Source organism: Acanthochromis polyacanthus, chromosome 2, assembly GCF_021347895.1.
Source record: "Acanthochromis polyacanthus isolate Apoly-LR-REF ecotype Palm Island chromosome 2, KAUST_Apoly_ChrSc, whole genome shotgun sequence".
NCBI lineage: Eukaryota > Metazoa > Chordata > Actinopteri > Pomacentridae > Acanthochromis > Acanthochromis polyacanthus.
Genome location: NC_067114.1, coordinates 548,806 through 570,576, shown reverse-complemented (window position 1 = coordinate 570,576; position 21,771 = coordinate 548,806). Strand labels below are relative to the sequence as shown.

Here is a 21,771-nt window from a genome sequence, read left to right as displayed (position 1 = left end):
AATTTATTTTTTCTCTATTTTGTCATGTATTTTTCTACTGAGTCAAATCCACTCAACTTCAGTTTGATTAATATTATCTCAAGTAAACAATAAACAAATAAGTTTTCTGAAAATTTATGAAAACGTAGTCATCTGTTTTTGCAAATAAACTCTTCATATGTATATTTTTAATAACACGGGAAATAAATCCTGAGTTTGAATAACTTCCAGTCTGGTTGGAGCTGCAGTTCATCTGATTCTTAGAACAACTAATCATCTGTTCACACTGTAAAGATATTTAAGTTATAATGCCAGCTGTGTGTGCTACCAGTAATAATCAGGAATAAAAACCCACATTTTTACTGAAAGCATGTCTCCTGCATCATCAGTACACATCTGTAGGAAAAAACAGCTGGAATATGAGTGGAAACTTCAGCATGTTGGGATCATTTTAATAGAACATGAACTTTCTTCCTGCTGATGAGGAGATGTGAGTTTAATGTAGAGAAAACTGCAGAAACAAAAGGATCAGGATCAGTTGATCTGGTGCAATGTTATATTTCATTTATTTTTTCATTATCACGTGTTATATTATTTATTATAGCTGTATAATTACCAGAATTAGTTTTTACTGTTTTATTCTATCCTTATTTTAGCTTATTAATTTTATTTCAAACATGTATCGTACTTAGATATTATTGTGTTTTACTTTAAGGTGCTGTATTTAATATGTTATTTCATTCATTCTTCTCCGTGCATTATGTATACATATATATATATATATATATATATATATATATATATATATATATATATATATATATATATATATATATGTATATGTGTGTGTGTGTGTGAAAACTGAACAGAAAAAGTGTTTGGGTCCCAAATAACAAAATAAATCCATAAATGTGAGCTGCTTCCTCAACGTACAGTATTTCCTGAGTTGTGAATCCAAACAGACCCGGTTCATGTAGTTCTGATAGTTCCTGATATTGTCTGCTCTGTTCTCAGATAAATACAGTCTAAAACCACCAGCAGTGAGACCAAGCTGCTCGCTAACATTAACTTCTGCTTACAGTGTCAAAATCCCTCCTTTTTCCAAAAGATCTGTTTGCCCAGCAGATTTATCCTCACACTCTGCTGCCTCCAAATGGATCCTATTGACTGAGCTGCAGGGCTGATGAATGGCAGAAAAATGTCCTGGATGCTTCACTGTGTTTTGTTTTTTGTGGGCTGGCAGCGGACCGGCCGGTGACACCGCTGAGCATTAACCAGAAGCTTGGCGATGCTTCTTGCACTTTGGAGCAGCTTCCAGCGGAGACCGATGCAGCAGGTCAGACATTAAATGTGGTTCTGGTGAGGCTGAGGCTGAGACAGAAGCTGTAGGGAAACAAACAGCACAGAGGCTTCACACAGGGACTTTAAAACCAGCTGATTTCTATTTAAATCTAAAAAGAGAAGCTTGAAATGTCGCTCCTCCTCACCGTGCTGGACAAGTTGGCTTATTTTCTGTCTCTCATAGCGTTCTGTGTCAGTGTGTCCTACAGCTGGTTGAAATGAAGCTTCTCTGACATGATGACTGGAGGGTTTCAGTGGATGTTTAACTAATGATTAAGGATGATTTTACTCTGTGGACACCTGACACCTGAGCGTGAGTGTTTGGACGGACCGACAGCAGCCTGTAGTGGTTTTATCAGTAATCCGTGATGATCTCACCTGGCTGTTTGCTCTGCAGGTGTAAGTGAAGCCAGATCACGATGCTGCAGTGGGGAATCCTGAGGTGGTACCATGTGTTTGCACTGGTCCTGTGTGTTTCAACCAGCGAGGACTTTGACTGGACCAAGAACGACCGGACGTTTTTCTACTACGGAACCTTCCCAACCGGTAGGAAACGTGATAGGCTGAAAAGCATCAGATTTATGAAGCTAAGCTCAGTTTCATCATGAAAATGTCAGTTTATTGGCTGTTTTGGAGCATTTAAGATAAAGCAGGGAAATTAGCAGAGTTACAACAGTAAAGGGTTTAATGCAAACCTGTAGGAAGCATCAGCAAATGAATTAAACCCAAAAATAGACACGTATATGTAAAACACTACTGTTCAAATGTTCTTATGTCTGAAAGAAAAGCAGCTTTTTTCGATGACGATAACATTAAATGAAAGATAAATCCGGTGTAGACATAGTTAATGTGGTAAATGACTATTCTAGCTGTAAACAGCTGATTTTTAATGGAATACCTCCATAGGGGTACAGAGGAACATTTCCTGTGTTCTAATGCTACATCGTGTTAGCTAATGGTGCTGAAAGGCTCATTGATGGTTAGAAAACCTTTGTGCAGTTATGTTAGCACATGAATAAAAGTGGGAGTTTATCTGGATGAGCCCAGACTTTAGAACAGTACTTATAAATATTGTTTGTGTTTATCAGATCCTTCCATGTGGGGAAATTCAAATATGACCACAGATGAGCAGCTGGAGTTCACTTGTTTGTTAGTGATAGATATTTAGATTTACTTTTATTCTGAGTACTTTAAGTCTCTGAACTCCAAGTTTCTTTGCGTTTTTTATTAACAAACACTCATTTTTACTGCACCTCTATGGAAACAGCATGACAGAAACAGAGAGAAATCAGAGAAGTCTTTAGTTTGACCAGTAAAATAATATTATACATCTAACTATTTACATTTTACAGTCTCTACAAACTACCAGGTGTTTCACAATGTTGAGTGTATCTTCACTGTTCTGATGCCATAATTCATAAAAATACAGAGAAATGAAAGATGCATTTCTTTTATTTATTTTACAACAACTGGACAAACCTGGAATTACACGAGTTACCAAAACTCAAAAAGCAATTCTACATGGACAGTTATAGATATTTAACGGTTTACATTTTTACAACCTCCATAAAGTATAAAGATGTTTCTCCATGCTGAATGTTGCGTGTTTTGGTGAATAAATCCACACCAGAATGCTGGCTGTGGTTAGAAGCTGGACTATTATTTAACTTTTTCTAGGAGCTCACATCCTTTATTTTTTTCTCCATGGTGAATGGATGTCCAGCTACTCTGTTCACTGTTTCTGAGCCGTGCTGCATTTATACTGTTGACGAAATCGGTTTTATTTTCAGTTTTTATTTTATATTTTAATTTTATTTGCTCTTCTCTAACCTGTCTGTGAACACTGCCTTCAGTTCAACTGAAAACTGATTATTTGTTCCAGAGTCAGTCTGAGTGGAGCTGAGGAGTAAAACATGTTATTTGGATGATCTTTAATGGGATATGTAGAATAAAGAGCTTATTTTTGGTCGTTTTTTTGACCGAACATCATGAAACCGTTAGAAAGCTTAAAATCTGGTGATTCTGTCTTTCTTTTTTTTTTTTTACAGTTTCTGTTTTAAAGAAAGTGAATCTTTCAAATCTGCAGGTTTTGGGGTTCAGAGGATTAAAAATGTTTCGTTTGTCAGCTTTAAAAATTAATTATCAGATTCTATCATAAACAACCAAAACTTTTTTTATCAGACTGTGGATGAATTTCTGTCTTTGTTCCTCTGCAGGTTTCTCTTGGGGAGCCGGCAGCTCTGCCTATCAGACCGAAGGAGCCTGGAACATAGATGGAAAAGGAATGAGCATCTGGGACGCATTCGCCCACAAAAAGGGGAAAATATTATATAACGACACAGGAGACGCTTCGTGTGAAGGTTACTACAAATTCAAGGTGATGAGCTGAGAAAAGCCCTCGACATTCCACAATTACACCCAAACATGAACCTTTGAAACGTTCCATTAAGATCCGACATATTAAGATATCTGTCACAACCAAACTCTCTGATCCTCATATTTATTTGACCCTTTATGAAGTTAAATTTATTATTTATTATTGAAGCTGAACTGTGGCATTTTTACATAAAATGAACATCATGTACGTTTACAGAGTGTCGGTTTCACCATCAGGGAATCGTCTCTGTATTTACTCTCACTGCCACTAGAGGGAGACAAAAGCTCCACCCTGCAGGTTAAACTGTATAATAATAGTAATAATGATACTCATCATAATACTAATAATATAATACAAACTAATACCACAGACTAATACAGTCTGTGGTTAAACTAATATCTTCTTGCACTCTGCAGAATCAGCTGGTTTCAGGTTTTACTGAAGCTAGATGCTGTTTGCACCAAATAAATGAGTAGATATTTGTGGGTGAACCAGTCAAAGATATTCCAAGTTGTCTTCTGCATTATTTTTGATATATTTCTTCATATGTTTTATGTCTGAAAATGTGGATCTCTGTTAGATTAATACCTGTCTTATGTCTGTACAATAACTATGAAGGAACAGCTTAAAATCAGAGCTGAACATTAATGTATTTCTGATTTATCTGCAGAAATTTAAAATAATGTTTGTCTTTAAGGATGACATCAACCTGATGAAGGACATGAAGCTGAATCATTACCGGTTCTCCATCTCCTGGCCGAGGCTTTTACCCAGCGGACTGAAGAGTGAGCAGAAATCTAAGTATTCTATATGCTGAGGATCTATGTATTCTATATGCTGAGGATCTGTTTATTCTATATGCTGAGGATCTATATATTCTATATGCTGAGGATCTATGTATTCTATATGCTGAGGATCTATGTATTCTATATGCTGAGGATCTGTTTATTCTATATGCTGAGGATCTGTTTATTCTATATGCTGAGGATCTATGTATTCTATATGCTGAGGATCTATATATTCTATATGCTGAGGATCTATGTATTCTATATGCTGAGGATCTATATATTCTATATGCTGAGGATCTGTTTATTCTATATGCTGAGGATCTGTATATTCTATATGCTGAGGATCTATGTATTCTATATGCTGAGGATCTATATATTCTATATGCTGAGGATCTATATATTCTATATGCTGAGGATCTGTTTATTCTATATGCTGAGGATCTACGTATTCTATATGCTGAGGATCTGTTTATTCTATATGCTGAGGATCTGTTTATTCTATATGCTGAGGATCTATGTATTCTATATGCTGAGGATCTATGTATTCTATATGCTGAGGATCTATATATTCTATATGCTGAGGATCTGTTTATTCTATATGCTGAGGATCTGTTTATTCTATATGCTGAGGATCTATATATTCTATATGCTGAGGATCTACATATTCTATATGCTGAGGATCTATGTATTCTATATGCTGAGGATCTATGTATTCTATATGCTGAGGATCTATGTATTCTATATGCTGAGGATCTATGTATTCTATATGCTGAGGATCTATATATTCTATATGCTGAGGATCTACATATTCTATATGCTGAGGATCTACGTATTCTATATGCTGAGGATCTGTTTATTCTATATGCTGAGGATCTGTTTATTCTATATGCTGAGGATCTATGTATTCTATATGCTGAGGATCTATGTATTCTATATGCTGAGGATCTATATATTCTATATGCTGAGGATCTATATATTCTATATGCTGAGGATCTGTTTATTCTATATGCTGAGGATCTATATATTCTATATGCTGAGGATCTATATATTCTATATGCTGAGGATCTGTTTATTCTATATGCTGAGGATCTATATATTCTATATGCTGAGGATCTATATATTCTATATGCTGAGGATCTATATATTCTATATGCTGAGGATCTATATATTCTATAAATGTTCTGGTGATGTTTCCAGTAGTGTTATGTTCTGATCCTGAATGCTGCATTAAGAACATTCTTTCTGTGTTATCATGTAACATTGATTTTTATACAGTACGTAAGCATTTTGTGCTGAAATATTACTTTTTGTTCGGTAAATATTAAAATTATTACTGAACCGTTTAATTAGTAAATTCCATTACTGTTTACTGACAACTAATTTTAAAAGTTAAAAAAATTGTTTGTGGACCGAAGAGTCAAAAATACACCAAACTAATCTTTGCAATGGGAATCTGGCTTCTTTGTTTGGTCTTGACAGCATTTTTGACATTTAAAGGCCAGAAAAATTCTGAATTAATGTAGAATTCATAAAACTAATAATTTTGGAACTCTAATTACCTAATTACGGTTTACAGTGTTACTCATACAGTTTATCCATACGTACTGTTTACAGTGTTTAGACTTCTTATTTCTTATTTTTTTGATTTATCCCTGTAGAGTTAGATTTATATTTTATCCACTTCTGTACATTTATGTAATAGTGGGTTGCATCACAATCTGTATGTTCTGTTTATTCTGGAACAGACTGTAAATTCTGCACTTTACTGCTGCTTTTGCAGTTGAATGTAATCTAATCTATTATTGTTATAATTATATAATTGGTAACTCCTGCAGGTGAACACATCAACGAGAAAGGTATCAAATACTATGACGACCTGATCAACATGCTGCTGGAAAATAAGATCACCCCCATAGTGACTCTGTACCACTGGGACTTACCTCAGGTGAGAGTTGCAGGTTTGTTTCTGGAGTCTGGGAGCTGATCTGTGGGTTCATATATATACACACACACGTATATATATATATATATATATATATATACATATTTATTTATAAAATATATATATCATATTTCACTTTTCCTCCAGGTGCTGCAGGATAAATACGGCGGCTGGCAGAATGTCAGTATGGTCAACTACTTCAACGACTTCGCTAACCTGTGCTTCGAACGGTTTGGAAACAGAGTCAAGTACTGGATCACCTTCAATAACCCCTGGGTAAATAAAATAAATAAAAACACTCCTGGGTGCATCATCTTTAATAAAAACATTCTGTGTCTGTGGATGACTGAGGATCAGGATGTGAGTTTTTATTTTCTATTTTCAGTCCATCGCTGTGGAGGGATACGAAACAGGAGAACATGCTCCTGGAATGAGGCTGAGAGGAACCGGAGCCTACAGAGCTGCTCACAACATCATCAAGGTATAGAACAGAACAGAATACAACAGACCTCAACATAATATTCTACAATTCTACAGTTTCATTTAGCAGACGCTTTTGTCTAAAGCGACATACAACACAAGCAAGAATTCAGACATAAGGAAAAACCTGTAGTAAGTTCAAAAGTGCTTCAAGTGTGATTGGTCAAAGGTGTTGCCATCAAGTTGCAGAAGAATTGCCAAGCATAATATATAATATAATAATATGGAAAAAAGAACTAACTGGTGCATAAAGGAAATGAAGCGTCTGTGTAATGTTTCCCAGTGACTGTTCAAACTAAATCTAACCTCTGACCTTTAAATTCCCAGTTTAGACTGGCTGATGTTGATGAGAAACTAAGTGAATGGTTTTAGGAGTAATAATGAACTTTTGTTAATTAATCAGTTCCTGTTTTTCCTGCTTATAAAACTTACTAGTAGTTTGATGTTCTCCAGTTGTTCATCTTCACACTAACAGCAGATTTTATTGGCATCTTTTGGAGGTTAATGTCAGATAAAGTCTTTTATTTTATCATCTTTCTGTCTTTCCAACAGGCCCATGCTAAAGTCTGGCATACGTACGACATGCAGTGGAGGAGCAAACAGAAAGGTGAAGTACGGAGCACTTCCTGTTTCTTTGGTTGTTGTTTGGTTGTTGTTTGGTTGTTTTTTGATTGTGTTTGGTTGTTGTTTGGTTGTTGTTCGGTTGTTGTTTGGTTGTGCTTGGTTGTGTTTGGTTGTTGTTTGGTAGTGTTTGGTTGTTGTTTGGTTGTTGTTTGGTAGTGTTTGGTTGTTGTTTGGTTGTAGTTTGGTTGTGTTTGGTTGTGTTTGGTTGTTGTTTGGTTGTGTTTGGTTGTGTTTTGTTGTGTTTGGTTGTGTTTTGTTGTGTTTGGTTGTTGTTTGGTTGTGTTTGGTTGTGTTTGGTTGTTGTTTGGTTGTAGTTTGGTTGTGTTTGGTTGTGTTTGGTTGTTGTTTGGTTGTGTTTGGTTGTTGTTTGATTGTGTTTGGTTGTTGTTTGGTTGTGTTTGGTTGTGTTTGGTTGTTGTTTGGTTGTGTTTGGTTGTTGTTTGGTTGTGTTTGGTTGTGTTTTGTTGTGTTTGGTTGTTGTTTGGTTGTGCTTGGTTGTGTTTGGTTGTTGTTTGGTAGTGTTTGGTTGTTGTTTGGTTGTTGTTTGGTAGTGTTTGGTTGTTGTTTGGTTGTAGTTTGGTTGTGCTTGGTTGTGTTTGGTTGTTGTTTGGTTGTGTTTGGTTGTGTTTTGTTGTTGTTTGGTTGTTGTTTGGTTGTTGTTTGGTAGTGTTTGGTTGTTGTTTGGTTGTAGTTTGGTTGTTGTTTGGTTGTGTTTGGTTGTTGTTTGATTGTGTTTGGTTGTTGTTTGGTTGTGTTTGGTTGTTGTTTGGTTGTGTTTGGTTGTTGTTTGATTGTGTTTGGTTGTTGTTTGGTTGTGTTCGGTTGTGTTTGGTTGTTTTTGGGTTGTTGTTTGGTTGTGTTTGGTTGTTGTTTGGTTGTAGTTTGGTTGTTGTTTGGTTGTGTTTGGTTGTTGTTTGATTGTGTTTGGTTGTTGTTTGGTTGTGTTCGGTTGTGTTTGGTTGTTTTTGGGTTGTTGTTTGGTTGTGTTTGGTTGTTGTTTGATTGTGTTTGGTTGTTGTTTGGTTGTTTGGTTGTGTTTGGTTGTTGTTTGATTGTTGTTTGGTTGTTGTTTGGTTGTGTTCGGTTGTGTTTGGTTGTTTTTGGGTTGTTGTTTGGTTGTGTTTGGTTGTTTTTTGATTGTGTTTGGTTGTTTTTTGATTGTGTTTGGTTGTTGTTTGGTTGTTGTTTGGTTGTGCTTGGTTGTGTTTGGTTGTTGTTTGGTAGTGTTTGGTTGTTGTTTGGTTGTTGTTTGGTTGTAGTTTGGTTGTGTTTGGTTGTGTTTGGTTGTGTTTGGTTGTGTTTTGGTTGTTGTTTGGTTGTTGTTTGGTAGTGTTTGGTTGTTGTTTGGTTGTAGTTTGGTTGTGTTTGGTTGTGTTTGGTTGTTGTTTGGTTGTGTTTGGTTGTTGTTTGATTGTGTTTGGTTGTTGTTTGGTTGTGTTTGGTTGTGTTTGGTTGTTGTTTGGTTGTGTTTGGTTGTTGTTTGGTTGTTGTTTGGTTGTTGTTTGGTTGTGTTTGGTTGTTGTTTGATTGTGTTTGGTTGTTGTTTGGTTGTTGTTTGGTTGTGTTTGGTTGTTGTTTGATTGTTGTTTGATTGTGTTTGGTTGTTGTTTGGTTGGTATTTGGTTTTTGTTTGGTTGTTGTTTGGTTGTTGTTTGGTTGTTGTTTGGTTGTTGTTTGGTTGTTGTTTGGTTGTGTTTTGTTGTTTGATTGTGTTTGGTTGTGTTTGATTGTTGTTTGATTGTGTTTGGTTGTGTTTTGTTGTTTGGTTGTGTTTGTTTTTTTGGTTGTTGTTTGGTTGTTGTTTGCTTGTGTTTGGTTGTTGTTTGGTTGTTGTTTGGTTGTGTTTTGTTGTTTGGTTGTGTTAGGTTTTTGTTTGGTTCTTTTTTGGTTAAATTTGGTTGTGTTTCGTTGTTGTTTCGTTGTTTTTTGGTTATGTTTGGTTGTGTTTTGTTGTTGTTTGGTTGTTGTTTAGTTGTTTCTTTGGTTGTTGTTTGGTTGTTTCTTTGGTTGTTGTTTGGTTGTTTCTTTGGTTATGTTTGGTTGTGTTTGGTTTTTGTTTGGTTGTTTTGTGGTTATGTTTGGTTGTGTTTTGTTGTTGTTTGCTTGTTGTTTGCTTGTGTTTGGGTGAATCTTTCATGCCGTACTGTGTCTCCAGGCCTGGTGGGCATCTCTCTGACGGCCGACTGGGGGGAACCGGTGGACATCTCCAACCAGAGAGACATCGAGGCAGCAGAGAGGTACATCCAGTTCTACATGGGCTGGTTCGCCACGCCTGTCTTCCACGGAGATTATCCACAGGTCATGAAAGATTACGTAGGTATGTAATACAATAGAATAACTTTATTAATTCATTTTTTTAATGTGGAGCCAAATTCAGTGGTTTCTGTGATACTGCTCCTGAGAAATCTGTTTAAAACTGATGTCAGACATTTCTCAGGCATGCTGAGGTGTTAATCTGTCAGACTTTAGCTCCAACTATCTCCAACAAACAACTGAATGGATTTCATTGACCTGGACCAATCACAGTGACTGTAGAAGGTGTCATTAGTAGCTAGGCAGATTTTAAAAATATGTACCAAGAAGTTTTTTCATTAAAAATGACTTTATAAGTGAATTTACTCTCCCAGTATTTTAAATTACGACTCATTTTAAAGATGTTTATTTCATTTAGCTTTTAACTGCCCTGTTTCAGTGCTTAAAGGCTAATTTTCCTCTGATGGCTTCATCTACGGTTGTAATAAATTTAGAAAGCATCATGTAAACTTGGAGGAGTATTTTAATGACCTTAAAATCAGTAAAACTGTAGCCGGATGCTTCTTCAAACCTACAAGAATTTTGTTGGCGTTAAGTTGTGAAGCTTCTCGTTTTCAGCTGGAACAGTATTTTAACATTTAATTAAAATAAATTTAGTTTTATTTTTCTTATTTATTTTATGTTTACAGGTTGTAAGTCTGTTGTACATAAAAGTCACTTTCTATCAGAAACTACTGAAATAATCAGCTGTTTATTCAGTAAATTATGAAAATAAACAATTTTAAACAATTAAAGTCAAAACTTCAATCTTTCCAAGTTTTTAAATGGAAAATATTCTTCATCATATTTTTGTATTTACTACATTTTGACATTTAAAAGTCATAAAAGTTCTCAAATAATAAAACACTCCCAATAAACATAATTATTCTGGAGCACTTCATCTCACATTCAGGAACCCTGAATAAAAATAACGTGACAACATCTAGAAATCATCTCTTTAATGCTGGTTTGAGAACATTTCCATCCAAACCGCCTCTGAAAGCCAGAGTTCATGTCTTTGTTAACTTTAATGATAAAGATCCTGAAAATGTTCTTTGAACATTATTAGAACTTGTGAGGAACCGTATCTGATGTTGTTTAGACATTTATTTCTCTACTAACTGTCCAGGCAGGAAAAGTGGCCAGCAGGGCCTCGGAGCTTCTCGGCTTCCTGTCTTCTCGCCTCAGGAGAAAAGTTACATCAAAGGTACCTGTGACTTCCTGGGCCTCGGACACTTCACCACCCGATACGTCACCCAGAAGAACTACCCTTCAGGAGTAGGAGACAGCTATTTCGCTGATCGAGACCTGGCCGAGCTGGTGGACCCCCAGTGGCCGGATCCTGGATCTGAGTGGCTCTACTCCGTTCCATGGGGCTTCAGACGCCTGCTGAACTTCGTCAAGGTAAATCTGACAACGAACTCTTTAGGTTTATAACAAGAGTGAAACTCATGCAACGTGCACAAATTAAGGAAAAACGTCATGTAAACTACAAAGCCAATAAAATTCAGATGATACACAGACTGCAGTCAAATGGAACAAACAGCTGAGATTTAAATGATCAGTTCTACAAAGTTTCTGTTTTTCTTTCTTGAAACTGACATGAGATAGATGAACCTTTGATACTAACCCCAAAACTAACCCTCCATCACAGTTTAATGTGTTTCTGCTTTTGAAAGCCTGAAACTGATACTAAGGACACTCTGCACCGATTTTACTAAATGTTAAAGTCATACATCATCCCATCATCAGAGCTGCAGATAGATTCTCTGACACTAATAGAAAACCGTCTCCACCAGCAGCAGGTTATAGTGAGACACCGTTCAAAACTATTTATAATGAGAAACACCGAAAAACTATTTATAGTGAGATTCATGTAAAAACTATTTATAATTGGAAACGTGTAAAAACAATACAATCATCAAAACAAAGTATTTAAAGACCCACCGAGGAATATTTTAGCGGAAATGTAGCGGTGCCGAAGCACCGCTACATTTCCCATGAGCCTCGGCGCACACTGTCACAAATTGTCGTAAACGATACGATGTAGCCAATACACACACAGTGTTTTTGTCACAAAGTTAGTCAACTAAACCAGTCACAGTCAAACTAATCCCATAGTCTACTAACCACACATCGCAAGCAACACACACAAAAGACAAAAGAATTGTATCAAACTTACAAAGAGCTAAAGTTACGTACCTGTCTAGGAGAAGCACAGCCAGCTCGGCATCTGTTTTGATTCCTTTTTGCTCCCGGAATTCTCTCCACCTCTGAAATGCCTGTCCAAGATGAACTTTTCTTTTGCTTCGTTGTCGATCTGACAACCTTTTTGCTTGCAGACTTTGCTCCGTTCGCTTCCTTTTGCGCTCCATGTGTGCCGTCTTCTCAACCAACTCTCCGCTCTGCTACTGCTAAAAACAACTAGCTCCGCTCTGCTACGCTCCGTCAGCGCACGCGCACCGTATTTGCTGTAAATCGCTCCGTCTCTCACAGGAAACTCGAGATGAGTCGACAAAAAATTAATAAAACACAAATATTTACAAAACCAAAATGATTCATGAATCGAAAATGGGGGCATTAATAAGTGTAAATAACGAAGATTCATCCACATTAATGTGAGACTTTGTTACGAGCATAAAAATCTTCCTCAGTGGGTCTTTAAGTTCTTGATATAAAATCTCATATAAAAGAAATCTGTAATTTTTATCAGATCAAATGATAGAAGAACCAGAGAGCTGAAACTGTTATGAAAAAAACCCCAAAATAAAATAAAGTAGAATGAAATGGAAAAAAACAGTGTAGCATATAAACCCTTGTGGTGAAGATCAGAGGTTCTGAGAAGGTGAAATGACCCTAAAATATGTGGAGGTTTGTACAGTTCACATCTGTTTGCTGCAGAAGTTTCTTTTATTTCTCTTCACTTAAAAAATCAACTAAAGTGTAATTTTCTCAGAGGGTTGAACAATACTTAAACTCCTTCCTTTAAATAACCCAAATGCTCTGGTAATGAACTTCTTCAAACATGTAAATTGAATATTCAGACATTTTTAAACAAGTCAACTGAAGGAGTTTAAGTATCTCGGGATCTTGTTCACGAGTGATGGGAAAATGGAGCGAGAGAGAGATGGACAGGAGGATTGGTGCAGCATCAGCAGTAATGCGGGCGTTGTACCGAACCGTGGTGGTGAAGAGGGAGCTGAGCCGTAAAGCAAAGCTCTTGATTTACCATCCATCTACATTCCTACCCTCACCTATGGTCATGAGCTCTGGGTAGTGACCCAAAGAACAAGATCGCCGATACAAGCGTCTGAAATGAGCTTCCTCCGTAGGGTGGCTGGGCTCAGCCTTAGAGATAGGGTGAGGAGCTCAGACATCTGGAGGGAGCTCGGAGTAGAGCCGCTGCTCCTTCGCATCGAAAGGAGCCAGTTGAGGTGGTTTGGCCATCTGATTTGGATGCCTCCAGGGAGACTTCCTTTGGAGGTTTTCTGAGTACGTCCGTCTGGGAGGAGACCCCGGGGTAGACCCAGAACTTGCTGGAGGGATTATATATCTTGTCTGGCCTGGGAACGCCTCGGGATCCCCCAGGAAGAGCTGGAAAGCGTTGCTGGGGGAGGGACGTCTGGAACGACCTGCTTCGCCTGCTGCCTCTGTGTCCCGGCCCCGGATAAGAGGAACAAAATGGATAGATGGATGGATGGTTGAACAATTACTGCAGATGAAACTATCAGTGTTATTTACATATTTTAGCATATTCCATGTCTAGGGTTAGCATCACTGCACAGACATGAGGCAAACAGAAACTAATTAAAAACAGATCTACTGATGTAATATTCTGTCTCACCAACAGACTCAGTATGGAAACCCGATGATCTATGTGACAGAAAACGGAGTCTCAGAGAAGATGCTGTGCACGGACCTGTGTGACGACTGGAGGATGCAGTACTACAGAGACTACATCAATGAGATGCTCAAAGGTGAAACCGTTTAGAGGACTGGGCTGTAGCCGACCAAAATCATTCCTACTCTTTAACCCTTGTGTCGTCCTGCAGGTCAAAAATGTGGGGAAAAAAATTTCACAGTGAAACTTCTGATGTCCACATTTTCCACATTTTTGGGAAATTTTTAAGCTTTTTTTAGTGGAAAAAAATAAATGTTTGTGATGTTACTTAAGAACATTCACATAAAAATCTATCAAATTCCAGCGAATTCTCTCTGGATTGTGGTTGATTTTTATGTGAATGTTCTTAAAGAAAATTTAAGTTTTACTGATGTATATGGAATCACTTTATTATCCCTTATTAATCCCACGAGGGGATATTCTGATTTTCTCACATATCCCCACTAATTTGGGAGGTCAGAGCACAGGGTCAGCGACAGTACAGCGCCCCTGGAGCAGGAAAGGTTAAGGGCCCAACAGCGGTTTGAACCTCTGACCTTCTGATTAGTAGTGCAGAGATTCAACCATTGCGCCACCACTGCTCCTTTGGAGATTTTTTGGATTTTTTGGAAGATTTTTACTAATTTTTAAAAAATATTTTCAAGGATTTTCTTGCCAAATTTGGGGGATTTTTTTTAAATCAAACTTTTAAGGGAATTTTCTTCCTGAAGGTTTTGCAAATTTTCAGAAATTTGGGGAATTTTTTTGCAAAATTTTGGATTTTTTTCAGACGAGGAAACAATATTTTTTGGTGCCCGTAAATGAAGACACCAGGAGCTGTACATGCTAGCTGTATTAGCTACATTAATAATAATTTTATATAAAAGGCTACTATCCACAGCGTAATAAACCATTAAAATCTGCTTATTTTTACCTGAAGTGATAACAAGAGACTGACAGAAGACCCCTGACCAGATTCATTAATGTCTGATAAAAGATCACCAGCAGAAGAATCACTGAGGAACAGATGAGTTGAGCTGCTGGTTGTAGATGATCTGCTATTCAAAGATATTCAAGCCCACCTGATCCCTCTGGACCCCAAAGCTGGAATCAACCTGTAGAACTACTGCAACACATGGAGGCTCCATCCATCATCCATCCATCCATCATTCATCCATCATCCATCCATCCATCCATCCATCATCCATCCATTATCCATCCATCCATCATCCATCCATCCATTATCCATCATCATCCATTCATCATCTATCATCCATCCATCATCATCCATCTATCATCTATCATCCATCCATCATCCATCCATCCATCATCATCCATCCATCCATCATTCATCATCATCCATTCATCATCATCCATCCATCATCTATCATCCATCCATCATCCATCACCCATCATCCATCCATCATCCATCCATCCCAGTGGTGGCTGGTGGTGAAATTTGTTGGGTGGGCTAACAAATGCATAATACCGATTAAATGGTTAACACAGCTGCAAAAGCAACATCACCTATGATACACACAGTTACATCAATTACAGGTACACTATACTTTTTTAGTGCTCTACATCAACACTCTCTCTCACTCACACACACACACACACACACACACACACACACACACACACACACACACACACACACACACACACACACACACACACACACACACACACACACACCACTACAAAACATGTTCCAACTGCAATGACTGCCCACAGACAGCCTGCTGCAACTGTCTTATTACAACTGTTTGGTGACATGTAGTGCAAAACACGCCTTCAGTACAACAGATGACCTCAGCAAAAACAAGGTGTCACAGTCCTTTAACAGGTCAACATGGGCCTACCTTATTTGAAAAGAAGCTCACATCAACGGCCGATGTGATCCCAGTCTCTTAACTTCCAGCTTTTCCTCCAAAGACATTGAGGAAAATGGACATGAAAGCAAATAATCCACCTTGTTCATGCTAACGCCCGCCATAGCTAACCTTTTCTTGCTGCGTCAAAGGCCTGTGGGGCTGACTGAAGTTAGCCCAAATGATCAGTAAATCACGGGGGCGGGACATGACACCTGTCAATCACTTACAAGAACGAAATGAATGAAAGCGGACTGTATCTGCTGGGGCTGTAAAAAATAAGCCCATTTAGAGATATTCTATGTTTTTCTTTTGACTGATTGCTGCTGCTGCTACCTTTGTTTTCACCTAAACCTAAAACAATCTGTTGTAAGTTATTTAAAAAATAATTTTCTCATCTTTTTTGTGTTGGCTTGGGAGGGCTTAGCCCTGTTAGCCCATTTATACCAGCCGTCCCTGGTCCATCCATTGTCCATCCATCCGTCCATCATCCATCATCATCCATCCAACCATCCATCCATCCATCAATCATCCATCCATCGTCCATCCATTGTCCATCCATCCATCCATCCATCCATCATCAATACACCACTTAGGCTAAGTTCAGACTGCAGGGCTTAATGTTCAATTCCGATTTTTTTGTGAAATCCGATTTTTTTGCGAGTTCATTCACATTTCCAATTAAATGCGACTTGCATGTGATCTCCTGTGTGAACCTCACATGACCCAAAAGTGTCCCGCATGCGCAGAAGAGGACACAACAACGACACGCAGAGAGCGTGTTCAGTGTTTACAGAAGTAAACATGGACGCTCACAGCAGAGCATGTCTGGCCATTTTAAAGTTGTTGTCCAGCCGGAGCCAGCAACTTAATCGTTTCAAGGAGAAGGTCAAGAAGGAAGAGAGCCAGGATTTTGGTCCTGGCGTTTTGTGGGGCAGTGGCAGCAACGTCTGTCCAGAGAACTGTGTGGGTGTGGAGTCACAGCCAGGAGTGGTGGATAGTGATGTGAGAGGCTTCACAGATGCAGACTTCATTCAGAATTTTAGAATGATAAGGGCGACCTTTACCTACATATGTGAGCGCCTCTTTTTAACACCCTCACGGCAAAACACGTCTTCGGCAGCCCGCAGACATGTTTTGCTTCAACGCAGAATAGTGACATTTGTGGTGTACCAATGACGTATAGGTCGGATAAATGTGACCTGGCCGTTCAGACTGAAGTCGCATGGCAAAAGATCCGATACGTATCAGAATTAGGACCACATATCCAAGTGGTCTGGGTCGCATTTGAAAAAACAGATCTGTGTCGTTCATACTGTCATGAAAAGATCAGATACAGGTCGCATAGGGGCAAAAAAATCGGATGTGGGTCACTTCAGCCTGCAGTCTGAACGTAGCCTTAGTCCTCATCAGGGTCATGGGGGGTGGAGACTATCCCAGCTGATTGAGGGTGAAGGTAGGGGACACCTGGACAGGTAACAGTCTATCACAGGTTCACCTGGACAGGTACTAACCACTGAGCCACTGCATTTAAACTAAACATGTAGAATAAAATGATTTTGATGAAACATGCTAGTCTTGAGCTTAGGTTCAGGTTATTTTTCCAGAGGAACAGCAGGTCAAAGAGGAGTAATTCAAGAATGACTGAAAGTGAAAAACCTGAAGATTTTTTCTACTTTTACAGTTTGTGGCTAATAAATTGTGTGATATTTAAAGATAGCAAACTGTTTGTGGTTCAAAGGATTAACAGAGCTTCTTGGACATGGTGTCCTTTAGTTATAGTTTAATATGTTACCTAGCAGGCTACAGGTGGGTTTACTCAGGTCAAAGCTGTGAAAACAGGATGTTCACAGGTAGTCTGTTCTCCACAAATACAGGTTTAATCCTGGAGAGATGCTGTTGTAGAACTACTACTACTACCACTACTACTGCAGTTGTCCGACCAGTCAGAATCTGATCCTATGAAAGCAGATCGACCGAAACATGGACCTGTTCAGGTATATGAGGCAACAATTAACTGTGAATGTGTTTGAATCCCAGCCATGAAGGACGGGGTGAACGTGAAAGGATACACCGCCTGGTCTCTGCTGGACAACTTTGAGTGGGATGAAGGATACTCGGAGAGGTTTGGTCTCTTCTACGTCGACTTCAGGAACAAGAACAAACCCCGATACCCGAAGGCCTCGGTCCAGTACTACAAACGCATCATCAGCTCTAACGGCTTCCCCAATCAGAGAGAGGTAAGCTCTGACATCACACGTCACGTTAAAGAAGACCAATTAGTTGTTTCACTGTGGATCTGTTGGTGTCTGCAGGTGGAGAGCTGGAAGAGGAAAGCTGTGGAGACATGCTCCTCCAGTAACCAGCTGCTGGCTGCAGGTCAGTAGATCAAACACTCCAGCAGCCTATGAAGCTCGGCGGGGCCAAACAAAGAAAGATTCAGTCTGAAGCTTGTTGTTTGTCTTTCTAACGGGGTTTTTCTTTGTTTCGCCCCTCCAGCTAGAAGACAGTTCCAGGGAAACATGCAGGAACATGCAGCAATGCAAAAGGCTTGGCCAGTGCATGATGAAGTTTAGGTATTAAAACTTTATTTAAAGAGCCTAAGTCATGTATTCCAGTTTTAAGTATTAAAGACGTTAAACAGCAGGTTACAGTCATCTAGAAAGGTGAGTTTCATTAAGAACAGCAGCTCAGTAGTTTTCAGCTGCTAGTTTCTATTAATTCAAACAGGTCGTTGGTTTCACATCTGGGAGTCACATTAGAGGCTTTTTGTGGTATTTTAGACATGCAGATGACTTTATAGTTGTTGTTTTTTAAAAAAAAAATTATTTCTATGTATTATTAAGCTAATTTCCACACAAAAACTCCCCAATAAAACATTCCAGTAGCTGAGTGATTAAACCAACAGACATGAAGACCTGATTCTACCCGTCAGACTCTAACAGATCGTCCATCATCTCCTCTGAGCATCACAGTCATGACTTATATCATAGTTTTAAAAGCAAGTTTAATGTCAATGAAACAGAGTCACACAAACTGAATATTTTTTCATTCTAACCCGTACCTTTCAGCGGTTGTATCACCACCATGAGGGAACGCTGGAAGGTCAAAACAAATTATAGCAAAAAAAAATCTCCTTTTTATCTACACTTAATACAAAATCCATCTTCTTGACATGATTCCTTTGTATTTATTTTCTAATATAGTCTTTATTTTTTACATTAAACTGGCACCGATTTTCTATCAGACTATAATACATCCCATGATAATAGCTATAGACAGTAAACAGTATATGTATAGGATATAAAAGGTCTCATTTCTACCTACAGTTCATCTTCTGACAGTGAAGGAATTTTAATTTTGTTTTTTATTCTTAATACAGTAAGACCCAAATGTCACACTGATATTTTCACTATTTATTTATGCTTTGGTGATGTGTTATTTTGATGATTTGTGTTGTGGAGTGTTGATGAATTAATTATTTCTTGGTGTTATTTTGAACGTGGTGTTTCATTTTCTGAGTGTGTTTTATGGCTGTTCTCTTTCTCTATGTGTCCCTATTTTCCAATGGATATTTAATTCAAGCATTCGGACAAACATATGTCTAAAAGAAAAAAATGAAAACATGCATTCTGTACAATAAAATGACATTTAATATCGTAGCTGATGATTTCCAGAGAGGCTGAGACAGTAAACTGAGACTTTTACTTCCTTTCTGTGCTGCAGACCCTCTGATCGGACACATGGAGATGGTGACGGAGATCGTGGTTCCTACAGTCTGTACGCTCTGCATCCTTCTCAGCGCCATCTTCCTCATGTTCCTGCTGCGTGGACGCCTCTGAACACCAAAAACCATCCTCTGGTTCTCATCGATCAGAAGAAACGAACCTGAGAGTCACTCCAAAGCTGTAAATCTCATCCTGTCCAGAGCCTTTTGTAGATTTAACTGTCCTTTTTTCCAGAGTCAGAACCAGCCAAAACCTGTCTGGAAGAACAATTTCAAGCTTAGTACATGATTATTATTATGATTATTTTTTAAAGAACTGGTCTTGTGTGGTTTTTGATGTAGCTTTATTTTTATAGCTACTCGGGCTGCAGAGAGGAGTTGGTTTACTGTCAACAAGTTTGTAAAATCAATAATTAAGCTTCAATAAAAGACATTTTTAAGTGGTAAATGTGAGTGATTGTGGGGTTTTTTTATCTGACAAAATTTCTTATTGAGTTTAATATTTTTGTATTTCAAACCACTGACACAGAACCAAAGTGCTTTCCAGTGAAGAAATAAGATTAGCAGCATATATTTCCCCAGCAGTTTTAATATTTTAATAATTACAATATTATTTACTTTAGAAAATAGTATGAACATTATAAAAGGAGAATTCGTAGCAGTTGCATTAGACTGCACAGGTGTTCCTAATAAAGTGATCAGTGAGTCCTGTTTTCATTCTACAGCCTTAAATTCCCCTCAACAGTTGATGGTTCTTAATAAATACTTTTATTATTTAAAGTCTAAAATTTGAATTTAGATATCTTCCACGTTCATCTAAATTATTTTTTCTTTTAAGTTATTTTTCTGTATGCAGCTAAAAAGTTTGACATTAAGCCAAACACACAAAGAAACAATAAAAGGAGACAGGAGCCCCATAACTGCTTATTCTCTCTAAAAGTAGGTTTCTTTATGACTGGTCGGGTCTGTTGTTCTTTTTCTTTTCTCACCTTCTGGCAGCTTTCTGTTGTTTTTAAAAGATGAACTGAAATTTTATTTCAAGATGCTTAGAAATGTTCAGATGTTGTGTGATTTGTCTCAGATCTCTCTAAATAAGGCTTCGAGCTCAAACCCTCTTTCAGGAAGATATTTTGCATATTATAGCGAGATCTTGAAAGTTTTTCATGTGTTAAAATCGAGTTGAGATAAATATAAAAAGACAGGAATTTGTTTTAAAGATGTTATAATGCTCTCTCAATTCATATTTATTTTGAAAATAGTGAATTTTTCACATTTTTAACTGGGTTTATTCTTATATTCAGCGGTTTCATTTAAGCGTTTGTGCTGTTGATTGTTTTCATTAGATACAGAAATTGTGTTTTCAAGGAGTCAGTTTAAGATAATTTTCATAAAACTTGTTTAAACTTATTTCAGTTATTTTAAAAAAAAATAGTTTTGACCAGATAATTTTACCCACAATTTCAGATCTATATCTTAAATTGCAGCATATCCTCAGAAAATTCCATTTTAACATGGAAAAGTATGTTTTTTTAGTTTAAATGAATTGTCCATACTGAACTGAGATTAAAAGTTCACATTTCCCCAAAAAATATACAACTCTGCCAAAACAAATGTTTATTTTCTTTAAAATAGACAAAAATAATCCACATACTTAAATATACTTGGTGGTGAGTAAATGTTTTATCCTCAGTCTGATGAGTCAGTGATCAGAAACATCAGGTAGATAATATTAACCCCATGATTCCAACGGCTGCACAGTGTAGTAGTGGTTAGCACTTTGGCCTTGCAGCAAGAAGATCCCCGGTTCAAATCCCGGCCTGGGCCTGGGATCTTTCTGCATGGAGTTTGCATGTTCTCCCTGTGCATGCGTGGGTTTTCTCCGGGTACTCCGGCTTCCTCCCACAGTCCAAAAACATGCTGAGGTTAATTGGTTACTCTAAATTGTCCGTAGGTGTGAATGTGAGTGTGATTGTGTGTCTGTATATGTAGCCCTGTGACAGACTGGTGACCTGTCCAGGGTGTCCCCTGCCTTCACCCGAGTCAGCTGGGATAGACTCCAGCACCCCCCATGACCCTAGTGAGGATAAAGCGGTGTATAGAGAATGGATGGATAATATAATATAATATTAGGGTCACAAATAAGAACAGACCTTATATTTAAACTAGCCAGGGTAACTTGTTGATCGAAACCTCTATATTTAATTATTCAGGGTAGTTTGTATTTTATATATAATACTGTAGGGTCTTAATATTAGATTTAGTCATGTTCATATGTATTATATATATATAATACTGTAGTTTTTTAAAGGTAATACTTGTGTTATATATAATATTAGAGGGTCTTAACCTTAACATTTAAATCTGTTAGACTAAATCCTAACACCAATCTTTTTTTTCTGTAAAGTACTTTGGTTTGTTATAAACGTGCTTCAATAATAAAGGTGACTTTACTGGTGTAATGTGACAT

At 37.7% G+C, this 21,771-nt stretch overlaps 1 protein-coding gene across 1 annotated transcript; it reads left to right on the top strand.

Moving 5' to 3' along the window:
* The first annotated feature begins 1,109 nt into the window (after positions 1–1,109).
* Positions 1,110–19,728, top strand: LOC110967498 (lactase-like protein). Its single transcript, XM_022217131.2, has 14 exons — positions 1,110–1,315; positions 1,718–1,866; positions 3,537–3,697; positions 4,395–4,482; positions 6,321–6,430; positions 6,575–6,703; positions 6,813–6,908; positions 7,460–7,514; positions 9,687–9,848; positions 10,953–11,227; positions 13,674–13,800; positions 17,618–17,817; positions 17,893–17,956; positions 19,304–19,728. The coding sequence occupies exons 2-14, from the start codon at positions 1,740–1,742 to the stop codon at positions 19,417–19,419; spliced, it is 1,710 nt and encodes a 569-aa protein (XP_022072823.2). The 5' UTR covers positions 1,110–1,315; positions 1,718–1,739; the 3' UTR covers positions 19,420–19,728.
* Positions 19,729–21,771: the final 2,043 nt, after the last annotated feature.

Excerpts from the sequence above, each read along its gene's own strand:
- LOC110967498 (XM_022217131.2), top strand. The coding sequence starts at position 1,740 with ATGCTGCAGTGGGGAATCCTGAGGTGGTACCATGTGTTTGCACTGGTC. Across the intron at positions 3,698-4,394 it reads AAGGTTACTACAAATTCAAG|GATGACATCAACCTGATGAA; the intron begins GTGATGAGCTGA and ends TTTGTCTTTAAG. Across the intron at positions 6,431-6,574 it reads ACCACTGGGACTTACCTCAG|GTGCTGCAGGATAAATACGG; the intron begins GTGAGAGTTGCA and ends CTTTTCCTCCAG.